Raw genomic sequence first — 24,484 nt, forward strand, 5'->3', positions numbered from 1 at the left:
CTTTATTATTTGTAACTTGAATATCTCAAATATTTTTCTTTTCACATTGGGTTAGTTTTCCCTTTAATTGAAAGCAAGAACAAGTACTGCTGCAGTGGCTTGTGTTTGAGCTACAATAAACAAAAATATCACATACTTATTTTCAGACACTAGAATGGTACTTGATAGAATAAGATGTTCATACTTTGAAGAGATGCATGGAATTTCTCAAGCTTACTGAAGGAGGAGCAGATTTGTTTTTCCTGTATTTACTCTAGAGTTTTTTTTTTGTTGTTGTTGTTGTTTTGTTTTTTGGCCAGTCCTGGGGCTTGGACTCAGGGCCTGAGCACTGTCCCTGGCTTCTTTTTGCTCAAGGCTAGCTCTCTGCCACTTGAGCCACAGCGCCACTTCTGGCCGTTTTCTGTTTATGTGGTGCTGGGGAATCGAACTCAGGGCCTCATGTATACGAGACAAGCACTCTTGCCACTAGGCCATATCCCCAGCCCCTACTCTAGAGTTTTATGCAGTGCCGGTTCTAGGGCTTGAACTCAGGGCTTGAGGCATACTGTGTGATCTTTATTGCTCAAGGCAACTTGAGCCACAGCTCCACTTCTGGCTGGCAGATTACAAACATGTTTTATTAAAACGTAGAAGATAAATTGTTGTAAATGATACAAGTAGAAGATGCTTTTGTTTGTTTTGAAAAGTTGAAATCTTGTGTTGGTGCTGATTTATTCTTTCTCATTTTAAATATCAGGTTCAATTACAAGAAGCTGAGAGGAGATGGGATGAAGTTCAAAGCTACATTAGGAAGCGAACAGCAGAACATGAGGCATCACAGCAAGGTAAGGGACAAGGCATTAATATAAGATATGCATGCAATTTTTTATCCATCTCTGAGGAAGAGTATATTTGGCATTTCAGTTTCTTTTAGCTCAATAAAAATAGCTTTTGCCCTTTCAAATTGTCTTTATTTCCTTGACTCTTTTTTTGTGCTTTTAAAGTATAAATAATCTGCTAGTTTTGCCTAAAACATCAACTTGTTGGCAAAATTTCAGAACATAGTATGGTAATAGAAGCCTACATGTAGATATTTTTTTCCTGTAGTTTTCTCCTTTGGTTTCTTTGATGGCAACTTTTTCCAAGAAAAGATTCATAAGTTGGGCACTGCAATCCTAGCTATTCAGAAGGCTTAGATCTTGATCACAGTTCAGAGCCAGCCTGGGCAGGAAAGTCCACAAGACCCTTATCTTCAATTAACCAGTAGAAAACTGGAAGAAGTGCTATGGCTCAATGTGGTAGAGTGCTGGTCTTGAGCAAAAAAGCTCAGGGGCAGTGCCCAGGTCTTGAATTAGGAGAATGGCAGTGAGAAAATTAACACAAGGAGCTTTATTGAACTATCTATTTAGTAAAGATTAACTTCTATTTACTATTCATAGTTTGAAGGATCCATCTTGGAAATAATGGAACTTTTGTTCTATGTGTTATGTCTGCACTATTCTCTTTCTCCCATAAAAGAGGGAATTAATTAGTATATAGTTCCAAATAATCAAATAGATGGAATTTTTGGCTCACTTGACTTTTGGTTTTGTCTTCTGAATTATCTCTCTAGAATAACTGTCTTGTTTGACAGTTAAGTGTACAGAAGCTATGTAAAAGCCCATTACGTTTTTCTTTTTTCTGTAGTCCTGGGGCTTGAACTCAGGGCCTAGGCACTGTTCTTAAGCTTTTTTTGCTTAAGGCTAGTGCCTTGCCACTTGAGCCATACCTTCACTTGCAGCTTTTGTTGGTTAATTGGAGATAAGGGTCTCATCTCACAGGCTTCCTGCTCAGGCTGGCTTTGAACAGTGATCTTAAGGTCTCAGCCTTCTGAGTAGCTAGGTTACAGATGTGAGCCACCTGTACCCTGCTTTATTTCTTTTTTTTAGGCTAATAGTTAATATTTTATGTGTCATCATTGAAGCATAGAAATGATGTAACTGTAGACATTAAAATCTCTTGCTATATGTAATCACTTTGAATTTTTCTCCTTTGGTTTTAGTGTTTTACGTCCTTATTTCTAAGCAAGCACAATATCAGTACTTACACTGGTCTCTAAATTGATGTCTGATTTTTCTATCAGAGAAAATGAAGATTTATCTCCCATGTAATTTCTCCTACCTGCCTGTTTGTCATTGTCCTGAATAGTTATTGCATATTTTCCCCCTTTATTGTCAAAGTGAAGTACAGAAGGGTTACAGTTTCATATGTAAGGCAGTGAGTACCTTTCTTGTTCAGCTTCCTCCTCCCTCATTTCCCCCCTTCCCACTCATTTCCCTTCCCCACCATGAGTTATACAGTTGGTTTACACCAAATGGTTTTGTAAGTATATGCATATTTTTATTATATCAATATTGATTATACATTATGTATAATAGGATGATAAGCCATACTATTTCTAGAACTGATTCTTTCCTTAACAGCTGTTTATTTTCTAGAGCTACTTATTACTTTATTGTCTACTTAATCTTTTGTTTAAACCTCTACCTATGATTAAACTTTACTTAACCCTCATGCTCAACCTAACTCACCCATCTCTCATCCCATCTCTCATCCTTACGTTCTTCAGTACATTAACTCTTAGAGATTCTTAGAACTATTTTTCTGGCGATATCCCTTGTTCAGTCTTCAGTTTGCTTGTTCTCACATTTGGTACTTTAGGTTGGCTCCATAGCTGTCTTATTGAGATGGCTTTGTTTTTGTACTCTTTTTCTGGATCTTTTGTTACTATTGTCTTTGTTGCTTTTCCCACTCATTTAGTAAAGTACCTTTTTTTTTTGCCCGAGAGTATGCTGAGAAATATATTTGTAGAGGTCTTACATAAGTGAAAACATCTTTATTCTCCCTTCAAGATGTAACTGGTATATTTACTGGAGGCATTATTTCAATTTTTACCCAACGCAATATGAAATTACGTTGTTCTGAGTTCTGTGTTCTGAGTTCTATCCCAAATATGGCCACTATATATTTAAGTTTTAAGTTCAGTTGTGTTGCTTTTGTCTTTCTTCAAACATAGACATAGAGTTGCACACATGTAAGCATTTCTCCTTGTATTATCTTTTTATCCGTGGTCGTGGTGGTGGTCTCTTCTACTCTGCTTTTTAACTTGTTGATGGTATGGGCCAGGGAGACAGCTCTCCTAATACCTGGTATCTCCTGTCATTAGCCTTTCTTAGTTTTACAGCTTTTTTGTTTGTTTGTTATTTTACTCTTCAAAGTTAGTGATTGTTTTAACGGTTACTTTGTCTTCTTTTATTGTGAAATGAAGTTAAGATAGTGTATATATTTCTCATTTTCCTAGTTCTTTTATAGTTTTCTATTTGCGAAACAGAAAAGTTATCCATCATTTTAAATGAGGACTTTTGCCAGCCTTTGGACAATAGATTTCTTCAGGATTTTTCTTGTAGCAAAATACAGGGTATTTTAAGGTATCAGAGTTTAGAGAATTTAGAGGCACTCACTAAAATAGTTTTATTAAAGTAACATTGGGAGAAAAAGTATGACCAAGAAATGATACAATAGGTTAAAAAAATCTGTGTACCATTCAGTTTTAATATATAATGTATGCCCACCTTTGAGTATAGTTCTGGATATACATAAAAGTGATCTCTGTTCTTCACACTAAAGCCACCAGCACAACAATGTTCATCGCAGCACAATTTGTCATAGCTAGAATTTGGAACCAACCCGGATGCCCCTCAGTAGACGAATGGATCAGGAAAATGTGGTACATATACACAATGGAATTTTATGCCTCTATCAGAAAGAATGACATTGCCCCATTTGTAAGGAAATGGAAGGACTTGGAAAAAATTATACTAAGTAAAGTGAGCCAAACCCAAAGAAACACGGACTCCCTCACAGGGAATAATTAGCACAGGTTTAGGCTAGTCACAGCAGAGGATCACAAGAGCCCAATAGCTCTACCCTTACGAACACAAAAGATGATGCTAAGTGAAACGAACTCCATGTTATGGAAACGACTGTTATATCACTGTTGTAATTACTTTCAAATGCGATATGAAACTGTAGCTTCTGTTATTGATGATCCTCTTGTATGCCCTTCCTGTGGTTGTACCTTCACTATCTGTGTATCTTATCTGATTACATTGGAAACCGTGTATACAGGTATTAGAACTAGGAAACTGTAAGGGAATACCAAAATCGAGAGACACAGACAAACGATTACAAAAGCAATACTTGCAAAACTGTTTAGTGTAAATCGACTGAACAACTCATGGGGGGAAAGGGAAAAGGGGAGGGGGGAGGGGGGAATGAGGGAGGAGGTAACAAACAGTACAAGAAATGTATCCAGTGCCTAAAGTATGAAACTGTAACCGCTCTGTATATCAGTTTGACAATTTAAAAAAAAGGAAAAAAAGTGATCTCTGGTCTTGAGAAGCTTATTCTAGAAAAATACATGAATACAATATGACAGGTACTCAGAAGCAAAATTAATCTGTTGAGGGAGCTTTCAAGAACGGAAGTGAATGGATGTAATGAAGTTTTCTAGAGGAGACAATACCTAGAAAAGGAATGAAGGGACCTTTGTAAGATGTAATATTTTGTTACAGATTTGCAGAGTAAATTTGTGGCCAAAGAAAATGAAGTGCAGAGTCTGCATAGTAAACTTACAGATACATTGGTATCAAAACAACAGTTGGAGCAAAGACTAATGCAACTAATGGAATCAGAGCAAAAAAGAGTGAACAAAGAAGAGTCTTTACAAATCCAAGTTCAGGTATCATTTTTAGTTTTGTGAAAGTAAAGATTAAATGTTACGTATCTAGAAGCAAGACTAAGACATACTTTATCCTAAATCTGGATTGGTAGTAAATAATTACAGCTTAATCTTACCCAGTATGTTGTTTTTAAAGATGTAGTTATCTACAATTTCAAACTCTTGTAACAATAATGTACCTTATAAAGTAACTAAGAATAGAATGCTTAACCATTGTCTTTTTTTGGCTTGAACTCAGGGCCTAATACTTGCTCTGCTGTTGGGCCACACCTTCATACCTTTTATTGCCCCAGTTATTTTTGAGATAGGGTCTTGCTTTCTGCCTGGATACATGCTGAGACAACAGCCTGCCTACTTATGCTTCTGGAAAAAGGCCCTGGGAACTTTTTTGTCCTGACTGGCTTTAAACCATGATTCTCCTGATCTGAGCTTTCAAAGTAACTAGGTTTACAAGTGTAAACCATGGATACCCAACTTAATCATTGTTTTAAATTAAAAAAAAATCTAGAGATGCCTTAATAAGCTGGTAAGTCATTTTGTTTGTAGTCATTGGGGTATTTATTAATAGTATACTCTTTTCCTTCTCTTTGACTATTTATGAAAGGATATTTTGGAGCAGAATGAAGCCTTGAAAGCTCAAATTCAGCAATTCCATTCCCAGATAGCAGCTCAGGTAATGACTTTTTAAAATTGCTTGTTGTTAGTGATGGATTCCCAACCATTTAATCAATCTTAATTAATGGGCACTGGACTAATCATTGGGAGACTATAGTTATTGAGTCAACAGAAGATGATACTGAGTTATAATCCTTGAGTGTTAAGTATAGTGCAATGGGAAAATTCAAAGAAACTCCACTTTAATTAACTGGAAAGGAGAGGGGTATTGTAGAGTTCTTACCAAATGAGAAAATTGGGTCCCGAAAGCCTTTTCTGAAACAAGCAGAATTGGTCAAGTATTATGTAGAACAATGGCTTATGTATGAAAGGTGTTCATAAAATACTAATATTGGAAAAAACAACCTCAAATACTACAGTGGTAGTAAATGAGTTAACCATAGTTTTCAGAATATATTTGCAAAAGAATCTGTTGCAAATTAGTGGTAAGGGCTCCAGAGTTTTAAAGATGGTATTAAGACTTGTTCTACAACATTCATTGTTCTATGATATTATTTATTGATAGAGTTTAGAATATAAATGATGTAACATTACGGAAAAAAGAATAAGAACTTCCAAGTACTTGATTCCATAGTATACAAACCGTAAATTTTAAATTCCAGTCTTTTTTTCTTTTTTTCTTTTTTTTGGCCAGTCCTGGGGTTTGGACTCAGGGCCTGAGCACTGTCCCTGGCTTCTTCTTGCTCAAGGCTAGCACTCTGCCACTTGAGCCACAGCGCCACTTCTGGCCATTTTCTGTATATGTGGTGCTGGGGAATCGAACCTAGGGCCTCATGTATACGAGGCAAGCACTCTTGCCACTAGGCCATATCCCCAGCCCCACAAACTGTAAATTTTAGTTAGACTTTAAAATTATAAAAGTTGTTTATAGCAAAAATATTAGATTGAAAGGTTTTTTTCTGTGTCAAAGTGTTTTTAATATTAAAATATTAACTTACTTTTAGGATTCAGACAAGTTCAAACTCAAAAACTTAGAACATGTAAACATATTTTTCGAATTGCTTTCTTTATAGAGATGGTTGCCTAAAATGAGTTGGAAAACTATTTTGGACAGGGGCAAGTTGTATATGCATGTAAATTATGAACTCAAGTTGGATTAAAATATTCAGTTATCTGAGAGGTAGCTGTAGAAAAATATTAGAGAATGCTATATATAGCTTTTAAAAAAGAAATGGAAAGATGAGTCTGAGTATCATCAAACTACTTAATTATCTTAATTATGAAGTGGATCTTAAGGGAAAGAAGCACAGGGATGCAAGATGGCTATTGTGGCTACTTTTTTCTATGTATGTGTTGCTTATTAGCTATTCCAGGCCTGGCAGTTTGTTCTAAATGTCTTGTGATATGTAATTCCCTAATACTGGTTGTTGGAGATTGAACTTGCTTTCAGAATGATAACTATTCTGTATTAAACATTCATCACTGGCTAGGCACTTTCTTAACAACTTTATATGCATTAATTTCTCTTAGTTTTTAAAGCTCTATTGTGATGATTATTATACAGCATTAAACCTTTTCTCATTCTTTTATGTTAATGTTTTTATTTCTCAGACCTCCGCTTCAGTTCTAGCAGAAGAATTACATAAAGTGTAAGCCTGCCTTTTCACACTTCTCTTACAATTGTTTAGTCACCACTAACAGATACTTGTTATACAACACTCATGATTAACTTTGTACTTTAACCTGTTTGGGAAATACTCTGAATTAGATTTGGAGAAACTTGGTTTTGTTCTGTTGGGTTTTTTTTTTTGGCCAGTCCTGGGCCTTGAACTCCGGGCCTGAGCACTGTCCCTGGCTTCTCAAGGCTAGCACTCTGCCACTTGAGCCACAGCGCCACTTCTGGTCATTTTCTCTATATGTGGTGCTGAGGAATCGAACCCAGGGCTTCATGTATACGAGGCAAACACTCTTACCAGTAGGCCATATTCCCAGCCCAAAACTTACTTTGTAAAATTCCTCTCCTGTAGTATGTTGGGTCTGTAAATATTATGTTTTCTGTTTTGATATTTTTCTCATAAAGATTGGGGAAAATTTGCTTTTTTGGAGTGTTGGCAATTATGTGGAAGAGTAATTGTGTATTGAGAGTAGTAGAAACCAATTAGTTTCTGTATCTGGCAGGAGGTATATCTATTCTTGCTTATAACTATGTGGTAGTAATGTACTTAAAATTGTGTGTTCTTTGTGCTAATATAATTTTACATATATTTGAATCATTTGAGGTGAGGAGATCAAAATCTTGTTTGATATTGCTAGACTTGTTTTTTTTTTTGGGGGGGGGGAGGGCCAGTCCTGGGGCTTGGACTCTGGGCCTGAGCACTGTCCCTGGCTTCTTTTTGCTCAAGGCTAGCACTCTGCCACTTGAGCCACAGCGCCACTTCTGGCCATTTTCTGTATATGTGGTGCTGGGGAATCGAACCCAGGGCCTCAGGGCCTCATATATATGAGGCAGGCACTCTTGCCACTAGGCCATATCCCCCAGCCCCCAGCCCTGATATTGCTAGACTTGTGAGCTTATGCTAATTCATTTCTTTGACCTTGAGTTTTTGTTTTTTTTCTGTTCATTGTTTTGTGCTTCATTTGGATATTTTCTCCTGACTTATCTTCCATATCACAATTACCTCCTCAGTTACCTCTAATGTCTTATTTTTTTTTTTTTTAAATTTTTATTTTTTGGCCAGTCCTGGGGCTTGGACTCAGGGCCTGAGAACTGTCCCTGGCTTCTTTTTGCTCAAGGCTAGCACTTTGCCACTTGAGCTACAGTGCCACTTCTGGCCATTTTCTGTATATGTGGTGCTGGGGAATCGAACCCAGGGCTTTATGTATACGAGGCGAGCACTCTTGCCACTAGGCCATATTCCCAGCCTCCTGACCTTGAGTTTTAAAATGGGGTATATACTTAAGGGGTTAGGTAATGCTTGTGATAGTTATTAATAACGTGAAATGGAACTATAGAAATAGTGTAATTATATTAGAACTACGTAAGTAAGGATGACTTTTAAGGCTTTTAATCTTTTGATTTATGATATGACATTAATGTTTAATGAAAGCATCAATGTGTTTCCTCTTAAAGGATTGCAGAAAAGGACAAGCAGATAAAACAGACTGAAGATTCCTTAGCAAATGAACACGATCACTTAACAAGTAAAGAGGAGGAACTTAAGGTACAGTAATTCTTGTAAATAGCTACTATAGAACTCAAAATTGAATTACTCTGATCTCTAACCATTATGAGTTTATATGAAGAATAAAAAATACTCTGGACTCATTTGAAAAGTATATCTCTTCTGAATTATAAAGTCTCCTTTAGTGCTAAGGAAAAAAATTCAAAGGTCTTTAATCACGTGTTATTATTTACAGTAATTTAGGAAATTGATGTTTCTCTTTCTGACTTGGGAAGTTTGTAATTTGAGATGTTTGCTTAATTCTTAGGTAGAACAAGATGTTTTGTAAATTTTCAAGTCAATTATATTAAAATGTTCCAATTCAGTATTCTTTTTTCTTACTCTAGGATATACAAAATATGAATTTTTTATTAAAAGCTGAAGTGCAGAAATTACAGGTCCTGACAAATGAACAGGTAGATTTTTACTACTTTAGAGCATTTGCCTCAGACTTTTAATTTGTTTGTTCTTATTTTGATTGATGTTGTGAGGCCCAATTTTATTTGTATAATTGATAACTACAATGGTTATTTGTGTTTTTCTGTGGGATATGTTTTTGAAAGCATTTTCTTTATAACTTATATAGATGTTTGATTCAATGAGTTAATTGTGAGGTACATTGAATCTTCTTGAAAGGGTTGTAAGTTTCTGTCTTTTTTGAATTTTTAAAATTTTACTATCATTAAGTAGTTGTACAAAGGAGTTGCCATTTTACAAAGCAGTTTATGAATACAATGCATCTTGATCAGTGTTACCCCTTTCAATATCCTCACCATCCCTTTCAACCTTACTGAAATAAAGTTCTTATTTTATTCTAAACACAGGCTGCAGCTGCACATGAGTTGGAGAAGATTCAAAAAAGGTGACTAATCTATGGTATATAGAGGCACTCATATATTGATGTTCAGGTGTAATTGTTGTAGAAAGTACTGTCTTTTAACTGATAGTTGTATACATAGTATCCATGTAAATTTCTGAGTGTCTAAAGTAGTTTTAATTGGTAATTTTTTTCTCATAGTATTCATGTTAAGGATGATAAAATAAGATTGCTTGAAGAACAGCTACAATGTGAAATTTCAAACAAAATGGAAGAATTTAAGGTGTGTGATTGAACTTGTCTACTCAGCGTTTTTAGACAACAATATATTAATTTTCAGTTGTACTAAATCTAGAAATACTGTTGTCAGATGTTTCCATGGCATAGGGGGTCTTTGATAAATAGTAAATTTTATCATAGATTTCTTGCCTAGATGCTACCTTATCTGTTCTTTATTAGGCTTTCGCAATTTATTTTGCTCCAGCCATTTTTGACAGATTTTTCATTGGCAACTTTTTTTTTTGGTCTTCATTATTGAATACCTTTTGCCAGGACAGGGCCACATTCCAGTGTCCAGTACAATCTAAATGTTTGTGTCAATGTGTTATTGACTTGTCACTCTATAAGTATTTATCTATAATATGGGTTTGGTTGTTCATATAACCAAGTGATTGCATTACTCTCTCTTTTTCCTTAATAAAAACTGATTTTTTCCTCCTTAGATTCTAAATGACCAAAACAAAACACTAAAATTAGAAGTACAGAAGCTACAGACTCTTCTTTCTGAGCAGGTAAAGCTTTTCATGAATTACAAAGTAGAAATATCTAATATGTACTAATACCTGGTATGCTCTGTCTCTTGGTCTCTGTCTCTTTTTTTGAGGTATGAACTCAGTGACTTATTAAGTAGGTTCTACTGCTGTGCCTTGCCTTCAGCCATTTTTTGCACTGGTTATTTTGAGATAAGGGCTTATTGTTCAATTTTTGCCTGGACCATGACCTTCCTGTTTTGTGCTTATAGTGAAGCTAGGGTAACAGGTGCATGCCACTATGCCCAGCTTATTCTGTTGAGAAAGGATACTTGTGAAGTTTTTTTTTCCTTTTTTTTACATTTTAAAAAATTTTTATTGTCAAACTGATATACAGAGCGGTTACAGTTTAATACATTAGGCACTGGATACATTTCTTGTACTGTTTGTTACCTCCTCCCTCATTCCCCCCTACCTACATGCCGCCGCCCCCCCCCCTCCCCGTGATGAAGTATTTTTTTTCTAGGCTGATTAATCACAGTTCTTCAGTCTCAGACTCCCATGTAGCCAGGATGATAGGAATGTTACCATCATGCCCAGGTGTTGTTTGCTAAGTTGCCTCATGAACTTTTGTTTTGTTTTGTTTTTGTTGCCAGTCCTGGGCTGGGACTTAGGGCCTGAGCACTGTCCCTGGCTTCTTTTTGCTCAAGGCTAGCACTCTGCCACTTGAGCCACAGCACCACTTCTGGCTTTTTTCCTATATATGTGGTGCTGAGGAATCGACCCCAGGGCTTCATGTATATGAGGCGAGCACTTTGAACTTTTTGGCAAGGCAGTCTTGAAGCTCTATTCTACTTCAGCCTCCCAAGTAGCTAGAATTGAAGGTATATGTCTCTATCACTGGCCTGCTCCTCTTAATTGGCGACCACTTTAATAATTGAAAAGTATTCCTTAAGCTTAAATATGTCTTCCTTTTTCTTTTCTCTCTCTCTCCCTCCCCCCTCCCCCTTCCTGTTGCCCCTTTTCCTCCTCTCCCCTCTCCCCCTCCCCCTGCCCTTTCCCATTCCCCTTTGCCAATCCTGGGCCTTGGATTCAGGGCTTTGGTGCTTCCCTGAATTTTTTGCTCAAATCTTGTGCTTTACCAACTTGAGCCACAGCTCCCACTTCCAGGTTTTTTTTTTTTTTTTGTTGTTGTTTGTTTGTTTCAATTTAATTGGAGAGAAGACTCTCATGAACTTTTCTGCCTGGGCTTGGTTCAAACCACAAACCACCTTTTGAGTAGCTAGGATTATAGACATGAGCCATCAACACCCAGCATAAATGTATTTTAATTGCTTTTTTTTGTTTTTTTGCCAGGTATGGGGTTTCAACTCAGGGCCTGGGCACTGTCCCTGAGCTTTTGCTCAAGGCTAGCACTCTACCACTTGAGCCACAGTGCCACCTCTGGCTTTTTCTGTGTATGTGGTACTGAGGAATTGAACTCAGGGCTTCATGCTTGTTAGGCAAGCACTCTACCACTAAACCAAATTCGTCTTGTGCTTATCAGGCTTCTAAATGAAGAAAACTGCATAAGCAGTCTTAAATTTTTGGAGCCTCAACATTTTCATTCAGGCATCCAGTATACTTTTTGGTTTTTGGGGGGAGGGGTTTGGTCAATTGTGGAGCTTGAATTTAGGGCCTGGATACTGTCCCTGAACTCTTTTGCTCAAGGATAGGGATCTGCCAGTTTGAGCCACAGTGCACAGTTTGGAGATGAGAGTTGTGTTGGTAGCTTTGGTGTGGCCTTGTTTGTGGTCATTTGAAGAAATGCCTAGGAGTGGGATTGCTGAGTCATGGGGGAGCTCTTGTGTTTAGCCTTTTGAGGAACCTCTACACTGCTTTCCAGAGTGGTTGAACAAGTTTACATTTCCACAAGCAGTGTAGTAGCATTTCCTTTTGGCCATATCCCTGCCAGATCTGTTATTATGTTTTCTTAATGACCACTCTAACTGGAGTGAGGAAGAATCTCAATGTTGTTTCCATTTGCTTTTTTTTTTTTTTTTTAAATGAACAGAGACCCTGAGACTTTTATCTCCAATAAACTATTCAGAAGAATCCAGAAGTCACACTGTGGCTCAATTGGTAGTTAGCCTTGAGCAAAAAGAAGCTCGGGGATAGCTCCTGGAAGGGGTGGGGTGGGGTGGGGTGAACAAAACAAAAGAACACCAAAAACTAAGAAAATTCCCAAAGCATTACGTTCTAGTTTTAAAAAACTATTCTAGATACTCTTAAAGTAAGATGACACATTGGAAAGGGTGTATGTTTCTACAAATAGTAACTTTTTGAAATGTACTTTAAGTATAGAACTGATACAAGTAGCTTTGCTGCTTGAAGTAGTTTGTTAACATCTGTTTACTTTTTAAGAAGTAATTTACTTATTCCCCTTCTCCTTTTTTTTTTTTTTTTTTGGCCACTCCTGGGCCTTGGACTCAGGGCCTGAGCACTGTCCCTGGCTTCCTTTTGCTCAAGGCTAGCACTCTGCCACTTGAGCCACAGCGCCACTTCTGGCCGTTTTCTGTATATGTGGTGCTGGGGAATTGAACCCAGGGCCTCATGTATACGAGGCAAGCTCTCTTGCCACTAGGCCATATCCCCAGCCCCAGCCCCCCCTTCTCCTTTTGTAAGCAAAAAGTAACAGGAGAAAATGTTGAAGGGCCACTTAGTTTAAGTGAAATGTGAGTTTTATTCTTAAATCTTAATTTTTGTAGAGTATGGCATATGAATAGATAGCAGCAACAACTAAGCCTGATTTTGAACAATGGCCATGAATATCCCAAACAGCTAAGTGCAGTCCAGGCTGAGGGAACACGATATTAAAAATCATGACAGTTTTTGGCAAAAGCGGATATATTTAGTACATATTGAGATAGTGCAAAAGTACATAGTACCATAGTACTTTGGGGGAATAGAGAAGGACTCAGCCAGGGTCTAATTCTGAAGCACTTTGTAAGGATCATGAGCCTACTCTAACAATGAAGGCAACTGAAAGAATGAGTATAGTGTTAATGTTTTAGAAAGATCACTCTGGTAACATAGTGAGGTGTTTGAATTTAGGAGGGGGAGAATCCGGTAGACTTAATGTGTCAGATTAATAATGAAAGTGTAGATAATTTAGGCTTAGTAATATTGTTTTTATGAGATAGCATTTATCTTCATGAACGGTTTGTAAGCATACTACATAAATTGTCTTTCCAGTATAAACTTGGTTCAGTGAACCTTAGACATCTATCTCCTGTCTCCTTTTGGATGGCCAGACATGGAACGAGATATTCTTCCTGTACCCTTCATAATGCAGTCTTTTTGAACTACAGGCATTGTTATATTTGAGATGTTGATAACCAAGGAGCTTTAGGCCCTAATGATGAAGGGCTAACATTAGAAATATGTAAAAAATTCATGATTTGAATTTAGCAATGGAAAAAATAGTTTTACTTGTGAAAATTGGTGGTACTGAAAGAGGTAAAAATTAGGAAAACAGCAAGATTAGGGAGAACTATGGGAGAAGTAGTGTGTGTAAGAGAATGTTCTAGGAGAAACATCCCAAACTCATTTGGTAAGTCTGCTTAGCTGCTGAGAGTTCTGTGCCTGCTAGAGAAGAAGCCCTGTTTACAGACGTTCCAATGGGGACATGTGTGTATGAGGGAATGCTAGGAAAAAGGTCAAAGGAGAAAGGTCAACTTACATATCATGTTTTAATTCTTTATAAGCAGATGGGGTTGTGTTGCTAAAAGCAGTTTGTAAACATTTTTTTTTGTTTCCCTGACTGGGAAACGAATATAAACATTTTCTAAAACAATATATTTTGGTCTTGATGGATTACAAATTATGTACATATTAAAAGAGCTAGTGGCTCAGGCCTGCTGTAATACTAGCTACTCAGGTGGTGGAGATTGCAATTGGGAGGATGGAGGGGAGGTTTCAGGACAGCCCAGGCATAAATGGGAGGTGCTACCTTAATGAGTATCTAGACTCTGACTCACAACTGTCATCCTAGCTAAGGGGAAGCATAAATAGGCAGGTAGATCATGGTTCAAGTTTGTTCAGTCATACCAGGAAGACCTTATTTTAAGAATTCATAGGCAAAAGGGCTCTGGAGGAAGAAGTGGTGGGGAGTCGAGCATCTGCCTACCAAGTTCAGTGCCCTAAATTCAACCCCTTGGTTCCACCAAAAAAAAAGTATTGAGCTATAAACAGAATTTGTGTATTGTATATTTGCCTATATACATTCTTAGTATGAGAAAAAAATAAGTTTTGAAAAGAAAAAAAAATCCTTTTCAGACTTTAAAGATATAAGAGGCATATAGGGGGATTGAAGAAAATTGTCTCTCAAAGTTAACCTTTGATAATGGTAAGAAATTATTCGTAAGTTACTAATTCATTGTGCCAGTTAGTCTTCAAATAAGAGTAATTGCCTGAATTCTGGAAATATTTAGAATCTTAAACACTATGCAGACTTTATTTCTAAACTAGTTTTAATTCATGTGGATTTAGTAGAATTAAAATTTTTTTGGTGTTTTAATTTTTACTTTTAGCCTAAAAAAGATGTTGTGGAACAAATGGAGAAATGGTAAGTTTTAACTTTTTCTTTTTATATTTTGATGACTTATGTCTGCTGGTTTGAAATGATAACATTACTAAAACTATATTAATGTACGTTCTTAAATTCTTTCTACTTTGTGGTTAGAATAGAGTATGCTGTACTGTTAGATAGATGAGATTAATTATTGTTGATGGGTGTCCTGTGTAGCAGTTGATTGGCTTGTTAAGGCTAGTATGTAGTACCTCAGCACATTTTAGTAAGAAGGAAGTATCTTGAGATCATGACTAAAGAAACATTTCTTGAATTAAAAATTGTGTAAGAAATGATAGAGGGTGTTGATCTATGTAAAATATTTTGGAATATTATTTACTTTGATGTTCCAAATTTGGTGTTCTTGTTATTTACCGACTGTTCTAAATTCGTAATTTCAGCATTCAAGAGAAAGATGAGAAGTTAAAGACTGTAGAAGAATTACTTGAAACTGGACTTATTCAGGTGGCCACTAAAGAGGAGGAACTGAATGTAAAACATTTTGTAGATTTGTTTTCTTTGTTCTTATTTCATGAATATCGAGGGGTTTGGTTCTAATTATATGAGATTTCCTCCCATCTCTTACTAGTTATATGGGTTTATAAAATGTACTTTTTCATTAAATTTAAGATTTCCTTAGAAATACAAATAGATAAAGTTGATTTAGCACTGACTGCCTTAAGGAGGTAGATAACTGTTGTTGTAGTTGATAATAAATGTTTCCTTGCACCCATGTCCAAATTATAATTAAATGATTACTAGCAGACAAGTCCATGGAACAGTATTGGAGGTTAGAGAAAGAAAAGTGCAATTCTGTTTTATGATTCTCTTTAGATTTAACTAACTGGGTAGGAATGAAGTTTCTGGGAAAAGTTTAAAATTATATTTGAATTTAGAAAGAGTCGTGGCTCAATTGTTGTACTATGTATTTGGAAATATAAGTAGAAATACATAGGTGGTCATTAACTTAGAATACTAGTTGGCTAGCTGTAGAAGTTATAAAACTGTAGACGTATGAAATGCAAATGACTTGAGGCCTTCCAAAGAGTAGAGGAATCAGTTAAAAAAAGGAGAAGCTAGTGTGTTTTGAAACCAAATTTTTTAGAAAGTAAAATTATGTTGTGTTTACATGTTTTTGAAAAAGGCTCTAAGAACAGAAAATTCAACCCTGACAGAAGAAGTTCAAGCCTTAAAGGCTAAGCAAAATGATCAGGTAATGTAGACTATAGATTCTCCAACCGTTTTCTTTCAAACAATGGGCAAAGTTGCTATATAAGGGAAAATTTACCCTCCTCCAAGGGAAAATTTATCAATTACAGCTTTTTGCTTTTTGTTATTTGTTTTTTGCCAGTCCTGGGCCTTGGTCTCAGGGCCTGAGCACTGGTCCCTGGCTTCCTTTTGCTCACAGTGCCACTTCTGGCCATTTTCTGTATATGGGATGCTGAGGAATCAAACCCAGGGCTTTATGCATGCTAGGCAAGCACTTTACTGCTAAGCCACATTCCCAGCCCTCAATTACAATTTTTATCATAGTCTGTTGTTTATCTCTTTTTCCTCCAAGAGAAAAATCTATCAATTATAGTTTTTATCAATTAATTAGTGACTTGGTTAGTAATCAAGCTGCAGTTTATTAACCCCTGACTATATGCCAGGCATTGTATAGACCACAATAAATAGAATTTTTCTTTTGCTATGTCTATAAAAGTTTTTGAGCATACAAATGGTAATTAAGACTTTAAGGCAGTTGCCTAGTTGTATTTTCTCATTATCTCAATAAATTTACTAATTAAGTAATTTAAATATTTAATGCTTCTCCAGGCTATGTTTTTAAATAACATTAAAAGTGTATACTTTTAATTGTTACTAGTTTTATCATAATGATATTTTAAACATCTAAAGAATTTTTGGGTTTTCTCATTTGGATTTTGTTGTAGAGGCAAATTTAGATATTTGTATACTTTTTCTGACCGAGTTTGAACAAAATTACTAAAATACTTTTGTATTTCAGGTTTCTTTTGCATCTGTAGTTGAAGAACTTAAGAAAGTGTAAGTGATAACATAATAAGCTAGTCTTTTTCTTTTAGTGTCTTTCTTAAAATACTCATGAATCTAGTTTTTATGTTTAATATACATTTAAGTTTAACTTTCATTGTAGAATTGTTCATTAATGGCTTAAGGAAATTAGTCATGTTGTCCCAAATATGATGTAACTTAAAAAAAAAATCAGTTTCCGGGGCTGGGAATATGGCCTAGTGGCAAGAGTGCTTGCCTCATATACATGAAGCCCTGGGTACGATTCCCCAGCCCCACATATATAGAAAACGGCCAGAAGTGACGCTGTGGCTCAAGTGGCAGAGTGCTAGCCTTGAGCAAAAAGAAGCCAGGGACAGTGCACAGGCCCTGAGTCCAAGGCCCAGGACTGGCCAAAAAAAAAAAAAAAAAAAAAAAAAAAATCAGTTTCCATAATTGATTCCATTTACTTTACATGATATCAGATTGTTACTTTTTTTGTATGTTGTAGGAATAACTGTTAAAGAACTCATGATTTTGTATATAGAAATCAATCTTGGCATGTATTTTTTTGTTGAGGTAATGCTAAAATTTGATGACATAGTTAATGTATAAGTTATGCCATAGCTTTCAAAGGCCAGGAATCTTATTATTAATGAAATGTTATTTTCTCTTATGTTCTTCATGGTTCACATCTTCCATTTCTCATGTGCTTATAAAGCATATCACCAGCCTTATGTATGCCTCCTAAATTTTTAACCATCTGGCAGTTAACTGAAGAATTAGGAGGAGCTTTTTAAAATGTTTACCCTCTTTTGCCTGCAAATATCAGTTGATATTTTATATTTTATTTAAGATGAGTTGATTTAGAGAACTTGTTCATGTTTTTTTTTTTTTTTAACCACCAAAAAAACCTCCCAAAAACTTATTTGGTAGATCTTGGTAATTTCTGTGCAAACTAATATATCACTTGTTTATTTAAGGATCCATGAGAAGGATGGAAAGATCAAGACAGTGGAAGAGCTTCTAGAAGTTGAACTTCTCAAAGTTGCTAATAAAGAGAAAACTATTCAGGTATGTATATGTCCATATATACATAGAAAGAAAGAGAACGGGAGAGAACAGTATGTTTGACTTTTTTGTTTATCAAGTTTAGTTAATATCATTTAATTTTATGTGTTTGTCTGTGCATTGCATTTTTTTTGGTCAACTTCTGTGTTTCCATTGTCCAATCTCGTCTATTTTGTCATTGTCAAGGATTTGAAACAGGAAATAGAGGCTCTAAAAGAAGAAGTAGGAAATGTCCAGCTTGAAAAGGCTCAACAGGTAAAAATCCCAGAGCCGTAGCATGACAGATTTATTAGTGGATGTATTATTTATGAGCTATTTGTTTTTCTTTTTACTAAAAATTTTTTTTAATAGTGTGCTTTAAGTATATTGGGTTTAGATGCTTTATTTTTTTGCCCAAGTTGACCAAGAGTCCTTAATATTTTAATCTATTACCTTTGAAAACTTTAAACAAAGGCTCCATTCTAGAAAGTTTTCTGTATTAATGCTGTGGTTTGCCATCTTAAACATACTGGTAAACTCTTGTTTTTAAGCCCCTCATTATAAAAACAGATAAAGAAACTGCATGGGCCAGAATGTTTTGTCCTATAATATGTGTTGTTAAGCCTTTGCCTGTAGAACAAAACACCAAGTTTCTATAGAGGATTCCAGAGGTAGACATAATTACTAGAAATAGATGCATTTTATTACAATTAATTTGATAAATCTTCATTGAGAAAAATAATGAGATTGCATGGAAAAGAGAATTCATTCACTCAGCAGATACTATCATCCAGAAATATTTATGGAATTTCTTCTACTTGTCATAGCCTTGTGCTAATGATTGAAGATAATGTGTTGAGTGGTTGAGAGTTCAGGAGAGGCTCTTGCTGAAGCACTGACACTGTATCCAAGCTCTAAATGGACTATGGGAAGAGAATGGGACCTAAAAGATACTTTTAGATTGTATGACCTTTTAAAACATCACAATTGACAGTACCACTGAGTAGTGGGTATTTCTTATTCTTTTCTTTTTTTTTTTTTTTTTTTTTTGGCCAGTCCTGGGCCTTGGACTCAGGGCCTGAGCACTGTCCCTGGCTTCTCTTTGGTCAAGGCTAGCACTCTGCCACTTGAGCCACAGTGCCACTTCTGGCCATTTTCTGTATATGTGATGCTGGGGAATTGAACCCAGGGCTTCATGTATACGAGGCAAGCTCTTTTGCCACTAGGCCATATCCCCAGTCCCACTAGTGGGTATTTCTTAAAAGATGATATTGTAGGGACGGGGGAGGTATGAGGACAGTTAGATAATATGCTTAATCGTTACAACTATAGAAATAACACATTATGAAGACTTATTAATTATAATCATCTTTCTTGTTGTTCCCCTTCACTGTTAAAGTTTTAGTTTGATGCTAAAACACAAAGCACAAACACAAGTAAAACACAGTATGTGTTTGAAAACAGAACATATGTCATTTTGGCATGAAAATGACATCTTTGTAATTTGACATCTTTGGCATCTTTGTAATTTGAAGTGTGCATATTGTAAGTATTTATAGTATAAAACTTAATAAGGTAAATTAAAGGATTATAACATTTTTCCTGCTCTTTTAATTTCAGTTATCTATCGCTTCTCAAGTTCAGGAGCTTCAGAACTTGTAAGTCCCATTTTTTCTAATTACCCTATTTTCCACAAATAAAACCTAATGAAAAGCATAGCTTCTTTTTGCTTCATCTCAGTGTTTTAGAAAATGCCAAATAAGTTTAAAAGGACAAAATTCTTTAAATTTTTTCATTATACTTCAACCTTTTAGTTTTCTGGTGGAATTGAAGTTTCCTTTTTCTTTGACTATAATTTGAATATGGCCTTAAGCTGAGTTGTTGCCTTTGTTTTAATGACCATGTAGAACTGGCTATTTCATACTCAAACCAGTTTTATTTTATTTATTTATTTATTTATTTATTTTTGGCCAGTCCTGGGGCTTGGACTCTGGGCCTGAGCACTGTCCCTGGCTTCTTTTTGCTCAAGGCTAACACTCTGCCACTTGAGCCACAGCGCCACTTCTGGCCGTTTTCTGTATATGTGGTGCTGGGGAATCAAACCCAGGGCCTCATGTATATGAGGCAGGCACTCTTGCCACTAGGCCATATCCCCAGCCCTCAAACCAGTTTTAATGGGATGTCCAACTTTGCTGATAATTGTTTAACATAGCTGAATCATTCAATATCTGGATAATCCATGTTAGAATTTTTTTGTTTTGTTTTTTATTTACTGGTTCCAGGGCTTAAACACAGTGCCTCACATTCTCAGGCTCTACCACCTGAGTCATGCTCCAGCCTAGCCTTCTGTTAGTTAATTGGGGTGGAGTCTCAAGGTGTTTTTAACTGGGGCTGACTGGGGCTGGGGTCATCCAGATCTCTGTATCCTGAGTCTATAGGATTATAGCATGCCTGTAATGCCACTGGCTCCTGGCAAAGCAGTTTTAAAATCATCATAAATTCCCTAATTTGATTATTTCTCCAAAAATCTCTTTCACTTTAATTTTTAGTTTATTTTAATCAGTTTGGACTCAGAACTACCTGAAACATACTTTTTCAGGCTTGAGTGTTTTTGTTTTTTATGGTCACCCAACATTTTCATTTATAGTATTTACCAATTTATTTTCAGATTAAAAGGAAAGGAGGAACAGATGAATACCATGAAGACTATTCTAGAAGAGAAGGAGAAAGACCTGGCTAGTAGAGGGAAATGGCTACAGGTGAGAAGTTAAAAACAAAAGTATAAAACATCTTTTAAACTAATTGAATACCAATTTATACTTCTATTTTTAAGGATCTTCAAGAAGAAAATGAATCTTTAAAGGCTCATATTCAGGAAGCAGCACAAAATAACTTGCAAGAGGTATAGTATAAAAATATCTCCAACATGCTACATAAGGAATGTCAAGCGTTTATATAATGTCCTGGAAAGTATAGAAGTTAATATATTCTCCATTTGTTTGCCAGAAAAACCATATTGTATCGTAATTTTGTTATTGTTGTTAAAATAAGTTTTTATTTCTGTCAAGATTTGTCTGATTCGTAAAATGTAAGCTTACAAGCATTTCCTTTTTCTTCTTTCAAATGCACCCCAAGCACTTTGTTTAGTTGGTGTACTAATCTGTAAGCCTTTATGAAATAAATATTAAAATTAAAATTTTTGTTTTTGTGTGTTAAAAGTGTCTTAATGTGGGGCTGGGAATATGGCCTAGTGGCAAGAGAGCTTGCCTCGTATACATGAAGCCCTGGGTTCGATTCCCCAGCACCACATATATAGAAAACGGCCAGAAGTGGTGCTGTGGCTCAAGTGGTAGAGTGCTAGCCTTGAGCAAAAGGAAGCCAGGGACAGTGCTCAGGCCCTGAGTCCAAGGCCCAGGACTGGCAAAAAAGAAAAAAAGTGTCCTAATGTAAACTTTACCACATAATTACATTTTTACCTTATTGGTGAGTGATTCTGCATTTATATTATATTACCTGATTTATTTTGATGTTAGTATTATAAATGTGAATCTGTTTTTTAGGCATGTTCTGCATCACGATTTGAAGAACTTGAAGTTGTGTAAGTATATTTTTAGTCAGTATTTTGAAGAACTTCTCATTATTTTCCAGATTGTGCTGAAAGCCTGTGATTCCTCCTATAAATCATGTTAAATGTTTAATGTCAAGTGTTACAGTTCAGAAGCAAATAAGACAAGTCTCTGTAGCAATAATTCAGAGGCTTTTTAAATGGTTTGGGATATCTGAAGCTTTCTCAAATATACTTTCTGTAAACATAGATTTTTTAAGTTCTGTTTTCTAAAATGGTATGTAACTATTATAAAAAGTGATTGATTTCAAATTAACCAGAAGGTCTTAGCCATAATACTGATAATGGATCTCTAATCCCTTATTAAAGGGGAAAATAGGACTTGCTATGTTAGTTATTATGTGCTGAATAATAAACTGACTCAGCATAAGAGATGTCATTCTTTCAAGTATTCATTTAATCCTAAAAAGCATCTGTGTTCTGTAAACAAAGTCAGTCATTACTGGTGAAGAAGGGAATCTAGACCTTAACTTTCTGAGTAAGATATTAAAGTATTTATTAGATCACTTATTGTACTGAAAGCAAGGCAGATGACTCCTGGGTCCAAGATTGTACATTTATAAAACTAAGTGTTGGGTCGGGAATGTGGCTTAGCTGTAGAGTACATGCCTAGCATGCATGAAGGGCCTGGGTTCGATTCATCAGCATCACAAAAACAGAAAAAGCCAGAAGTTGGGCTGTGGCTCAAGAGGTAGAGTGCTACCCTTGAGCAAAAAGAAGCCAGGTACAGGGGCTGGGAATATGGCCTAGTGGCAAGAGTGCTCGCCTCGTATATGTGAAGCCCTGGGTTCGATTCCCCAGCACCACATGTACAGAAAACGACCAGAAGTGGTGCTGTGGCTCAAGTGGCAGAGTGCTATAGCACCTTGAGCAAAAAGAAGCCAGCAACAGTGCTCAGGCGGCCCTGAGTCCAAGGCCCAGGACTGGCCAAAAAAACAAAACAAAGCCAGGTACAGTGCTCAGGCCCTGAGTCCCAAGCCCCCCAAAAAACAAAACCCTCACGAAAATCTGTGTTTTTCCTTTGGGTATCATATAACTCTCAAAGTTCTTTTATCTGCTAATAGCCTATAAACAAAATTGTGGTCCCAATATAATAGATACATACATTAGTAAATTATATATAATAGTGGGCTTATTTCCACTTTACGTTTTTCATGACCTTTTTATAAATTACAGCAGTTTAGGTTTACAGAAACAGTAGAGATACAGAGAGTTCCTGTTACTTTCTGCATTTCCTCTATTAGTAAAGTATTAGTAACTAAATTAGAGTTTACTTTGTAGGATTTAGCCAGTATTAATGACAGTATTTCCATCATTATATTACTCAGAATAGTTTCATTGTCCTAAAAATCTCTCTTATCTACATTTTTATACTATTGTCCCTTAAGTTATTCTCCTGGGCCTCTTCAATTCCTAGCAACTCAACTACTGGTCACATTTGTTTATACTGGTTAACTGTTGAGATAATTTTGCCTTTTCTAAAATGTCATATTGAAAGTATACAGTATATAACCTTTTCAGATAAGTTTCTTTTATTTAACACTATACTGAGTCGTCCCCTTCCCTCCCCTCTCCTCTCCCCTCCCCTCCCCTCCCCTCCCCTCCCCTCCCCCCTCTCCTCCCCTCCCCCCTCTCCTCCCTTCCCCCTCTCCTCCCTTCCCCCCTCCCCTCCCCTCCCCTCCTTTCTCTCTTCCCCTTCCTCCCTCCCTCCCTCCCTCCCTCCCTCCCTCCCTCCCTCCCTCCCTCCCTCCCTCCTTCCCTCCCTCCCTCCCTCCCTCCCTCCCTTCCTTCCTTGTTACTGATCTCAGGACCTTGTGGTAGGCAATACTCTTGTTGCTAAATTATAGAAATGGCTGATAGGCATTGTGCTAGCTTTTTCTTAGGGGTGATATTACAGTCTTGTTTTTGTATACTAGTAAAACAAGGTCTTTAAAAAAATTAGGTTGAAAGAAAAGGAAAATGAAATGAAGAGAGCAGAAGCTATGTTAAATGAGAAGGAGAGTGATCTTTCTACTAAAACAAAGCTGTTGCAGGTAAGTATGATTACTTAAACTTAATTTTTGGGTGAATTTATTGTCTGTGTACTTTGGTATTTTTATTAAGATTTTTTTATTAGTATTCATAAGTTATGTGAGTGGGCTTTGTTTTTTAAAAAAGATTTTACTATCTTTAAGTAGTTGTTCAAAGGAGTTGGCTATTCACCAAAAGAGTTCATAAATATTGTACAGTGCATCTTGGTCAGTAGCACACCTTTCAACATTCTCACCTCTCCCAACCCACCTCTTCCCTTACTTATCTTAATTTTAACTTATGTATTGAATTTATTTTGCTATTTAACAAAGCAGTTTATATGTACAATTCATCTTGATCTGTGTCATCACTTCAATATCTTCATCTTGCTTCAGCTTGCCTTTTTCCTTCTGTGGTATATACAATGAGTTCTTGCCTGCATTTTGTCCGCTTTCCCCCTTCATTCCTCTGCCCCTCTTCCATTGGCTCCAGCAACTGGGCTTCCAAGGAACTTCACCTCCTTAAAACAATTTGAACGAACAGGTTTCTTTGTTTTCTTTCAAGTGTGCTGCTGTTGCTGTTATTATTATTATTGCAGTACTGGGGTTTGAATTCAGGGCCTTGAATTTACTAGGCAACCACTTTTAAAATTTTAGTAAAGCAAGATTAGAGTAGGGAGAAATTGAGAAAAAACATTTCTTGCCCCCCATGTAGGAGATGGAATTTAAAGACTCAAGCATTTTGCCATTTGAGCCATGCTTTCAGCCTGTTTTATTTTTGTTTGTTTTGTGTGTGTGTTCTTTTTTCTTTTTTTTTGGCCAGTCCTGGGGCTTGAACTCTGTGACTGAGCTTCTTTTGCTTAAGGCTAGCTCTGTACCACCTGAGCCATAGCACTACTTTCTGGCCGTTTCTGTGTTTTTGGTGCTGAGGAATGGAAGCCATGGCTTCATGCATCCTGGGCAAGCACTCTACCGCTAAGCCACATTCCCAGTCCCCAGCCTGCTTTTATATATAATTTG

At 36.4% G+C, this 24,484-nt stretch overlaps 1 protein-coding gene across 6 annotated transcripts in view; it reads left to right on the forward strand.

Moving 5' to 3' along the window:
* The window catches only part of Ktn1 (kinectin 1), a 94,026-nt gene that overhangs the window by 38,187 nt on the left and 31,355 nt on the right, over positions 1-24,484 (forward strand). For 5 of the 6 annotated variants that reach the window (XM_048362920.1, XM_048362918.1, XM_048362922.1 and 2 more), the window contains 20 exons: positions 737-824; positions 4,593-4,759; positions 5,364-5,432; positions 6,986-7,023; positions 8,505-8,595; positions 8,943-9,011; positions 9,420-9,457; positions 9,614-9,695; positions 10,135-10,203; positions 14,733-14,767; positions 15,172-15,262; positions 15,915-15,983; positions 16,779-16,816; positions 17,764-17,854; positions 18,038-18,106; positions 19,451-19,488; positions 20,499-20,589; positions 20,664-20,732; positions 21,391-21,428; positions 23,398-23,488. In XM_048362920.1, coding sequence (XP_048218877.1) covers positions 737-824; positions 4,593-4,759; positions 5,364-5,432; positions 6,986-7,023; positions 8,505-8,595; positions 8,943-9,011; positions 9,420-9,457; positions 9,614-9,695; positions 10,135-10,203; positions 14,733-14,767; positions 15,172-15,262; positions 15,915-15,983; positions 16,779-16,816; positions 17,764-17,854; positions 18,038-18,106; positions 19,451-19,488; positions 20,499-20,589; positions 20,664-20,732; positions 21,391-21,428; positions 23,398-23,488 — 1,431 coding nt within the window. The remainder of the gene's footprint in view (positions 1-736; positions 825-4,592; positions 4,760-5,363; positions 5,433-6,985; positions 7,024-8,504; positions 8,596-8,942; positions 9,012-9,419; positions 9,458-9,613; positions 9,696-10,134; positions 10,204-14,732; positions 14,768-15,171; positions 15,263-15,914; positions 15,984-16,778; positions 16,817-17,763; positions 17,855-18,037; positions 18,107-19,450; positions 19,489-20,498; positions 20,590-20,663; positions 20,733-21,390; positions 21,429-23,397; positions 23,489-24,484) is intronic. The other variant, XM_048362921.1, reaches the window with a different exon arrangement.

This window comes from Perognathus longimembris, chromosome 14, assembly GCF_023159225.1.
Source record: "Perognathus longimembris pacificus isolate PPM17 chromosome 14, ASM2315922v1, whole genome shotgun sequence".
Lineage (NCBI taxonomy): Eukaryota > Metazoa > Chordata > Mammalia > Rodentia > Heteromyidae > Perognathus > Perognathus longimembris.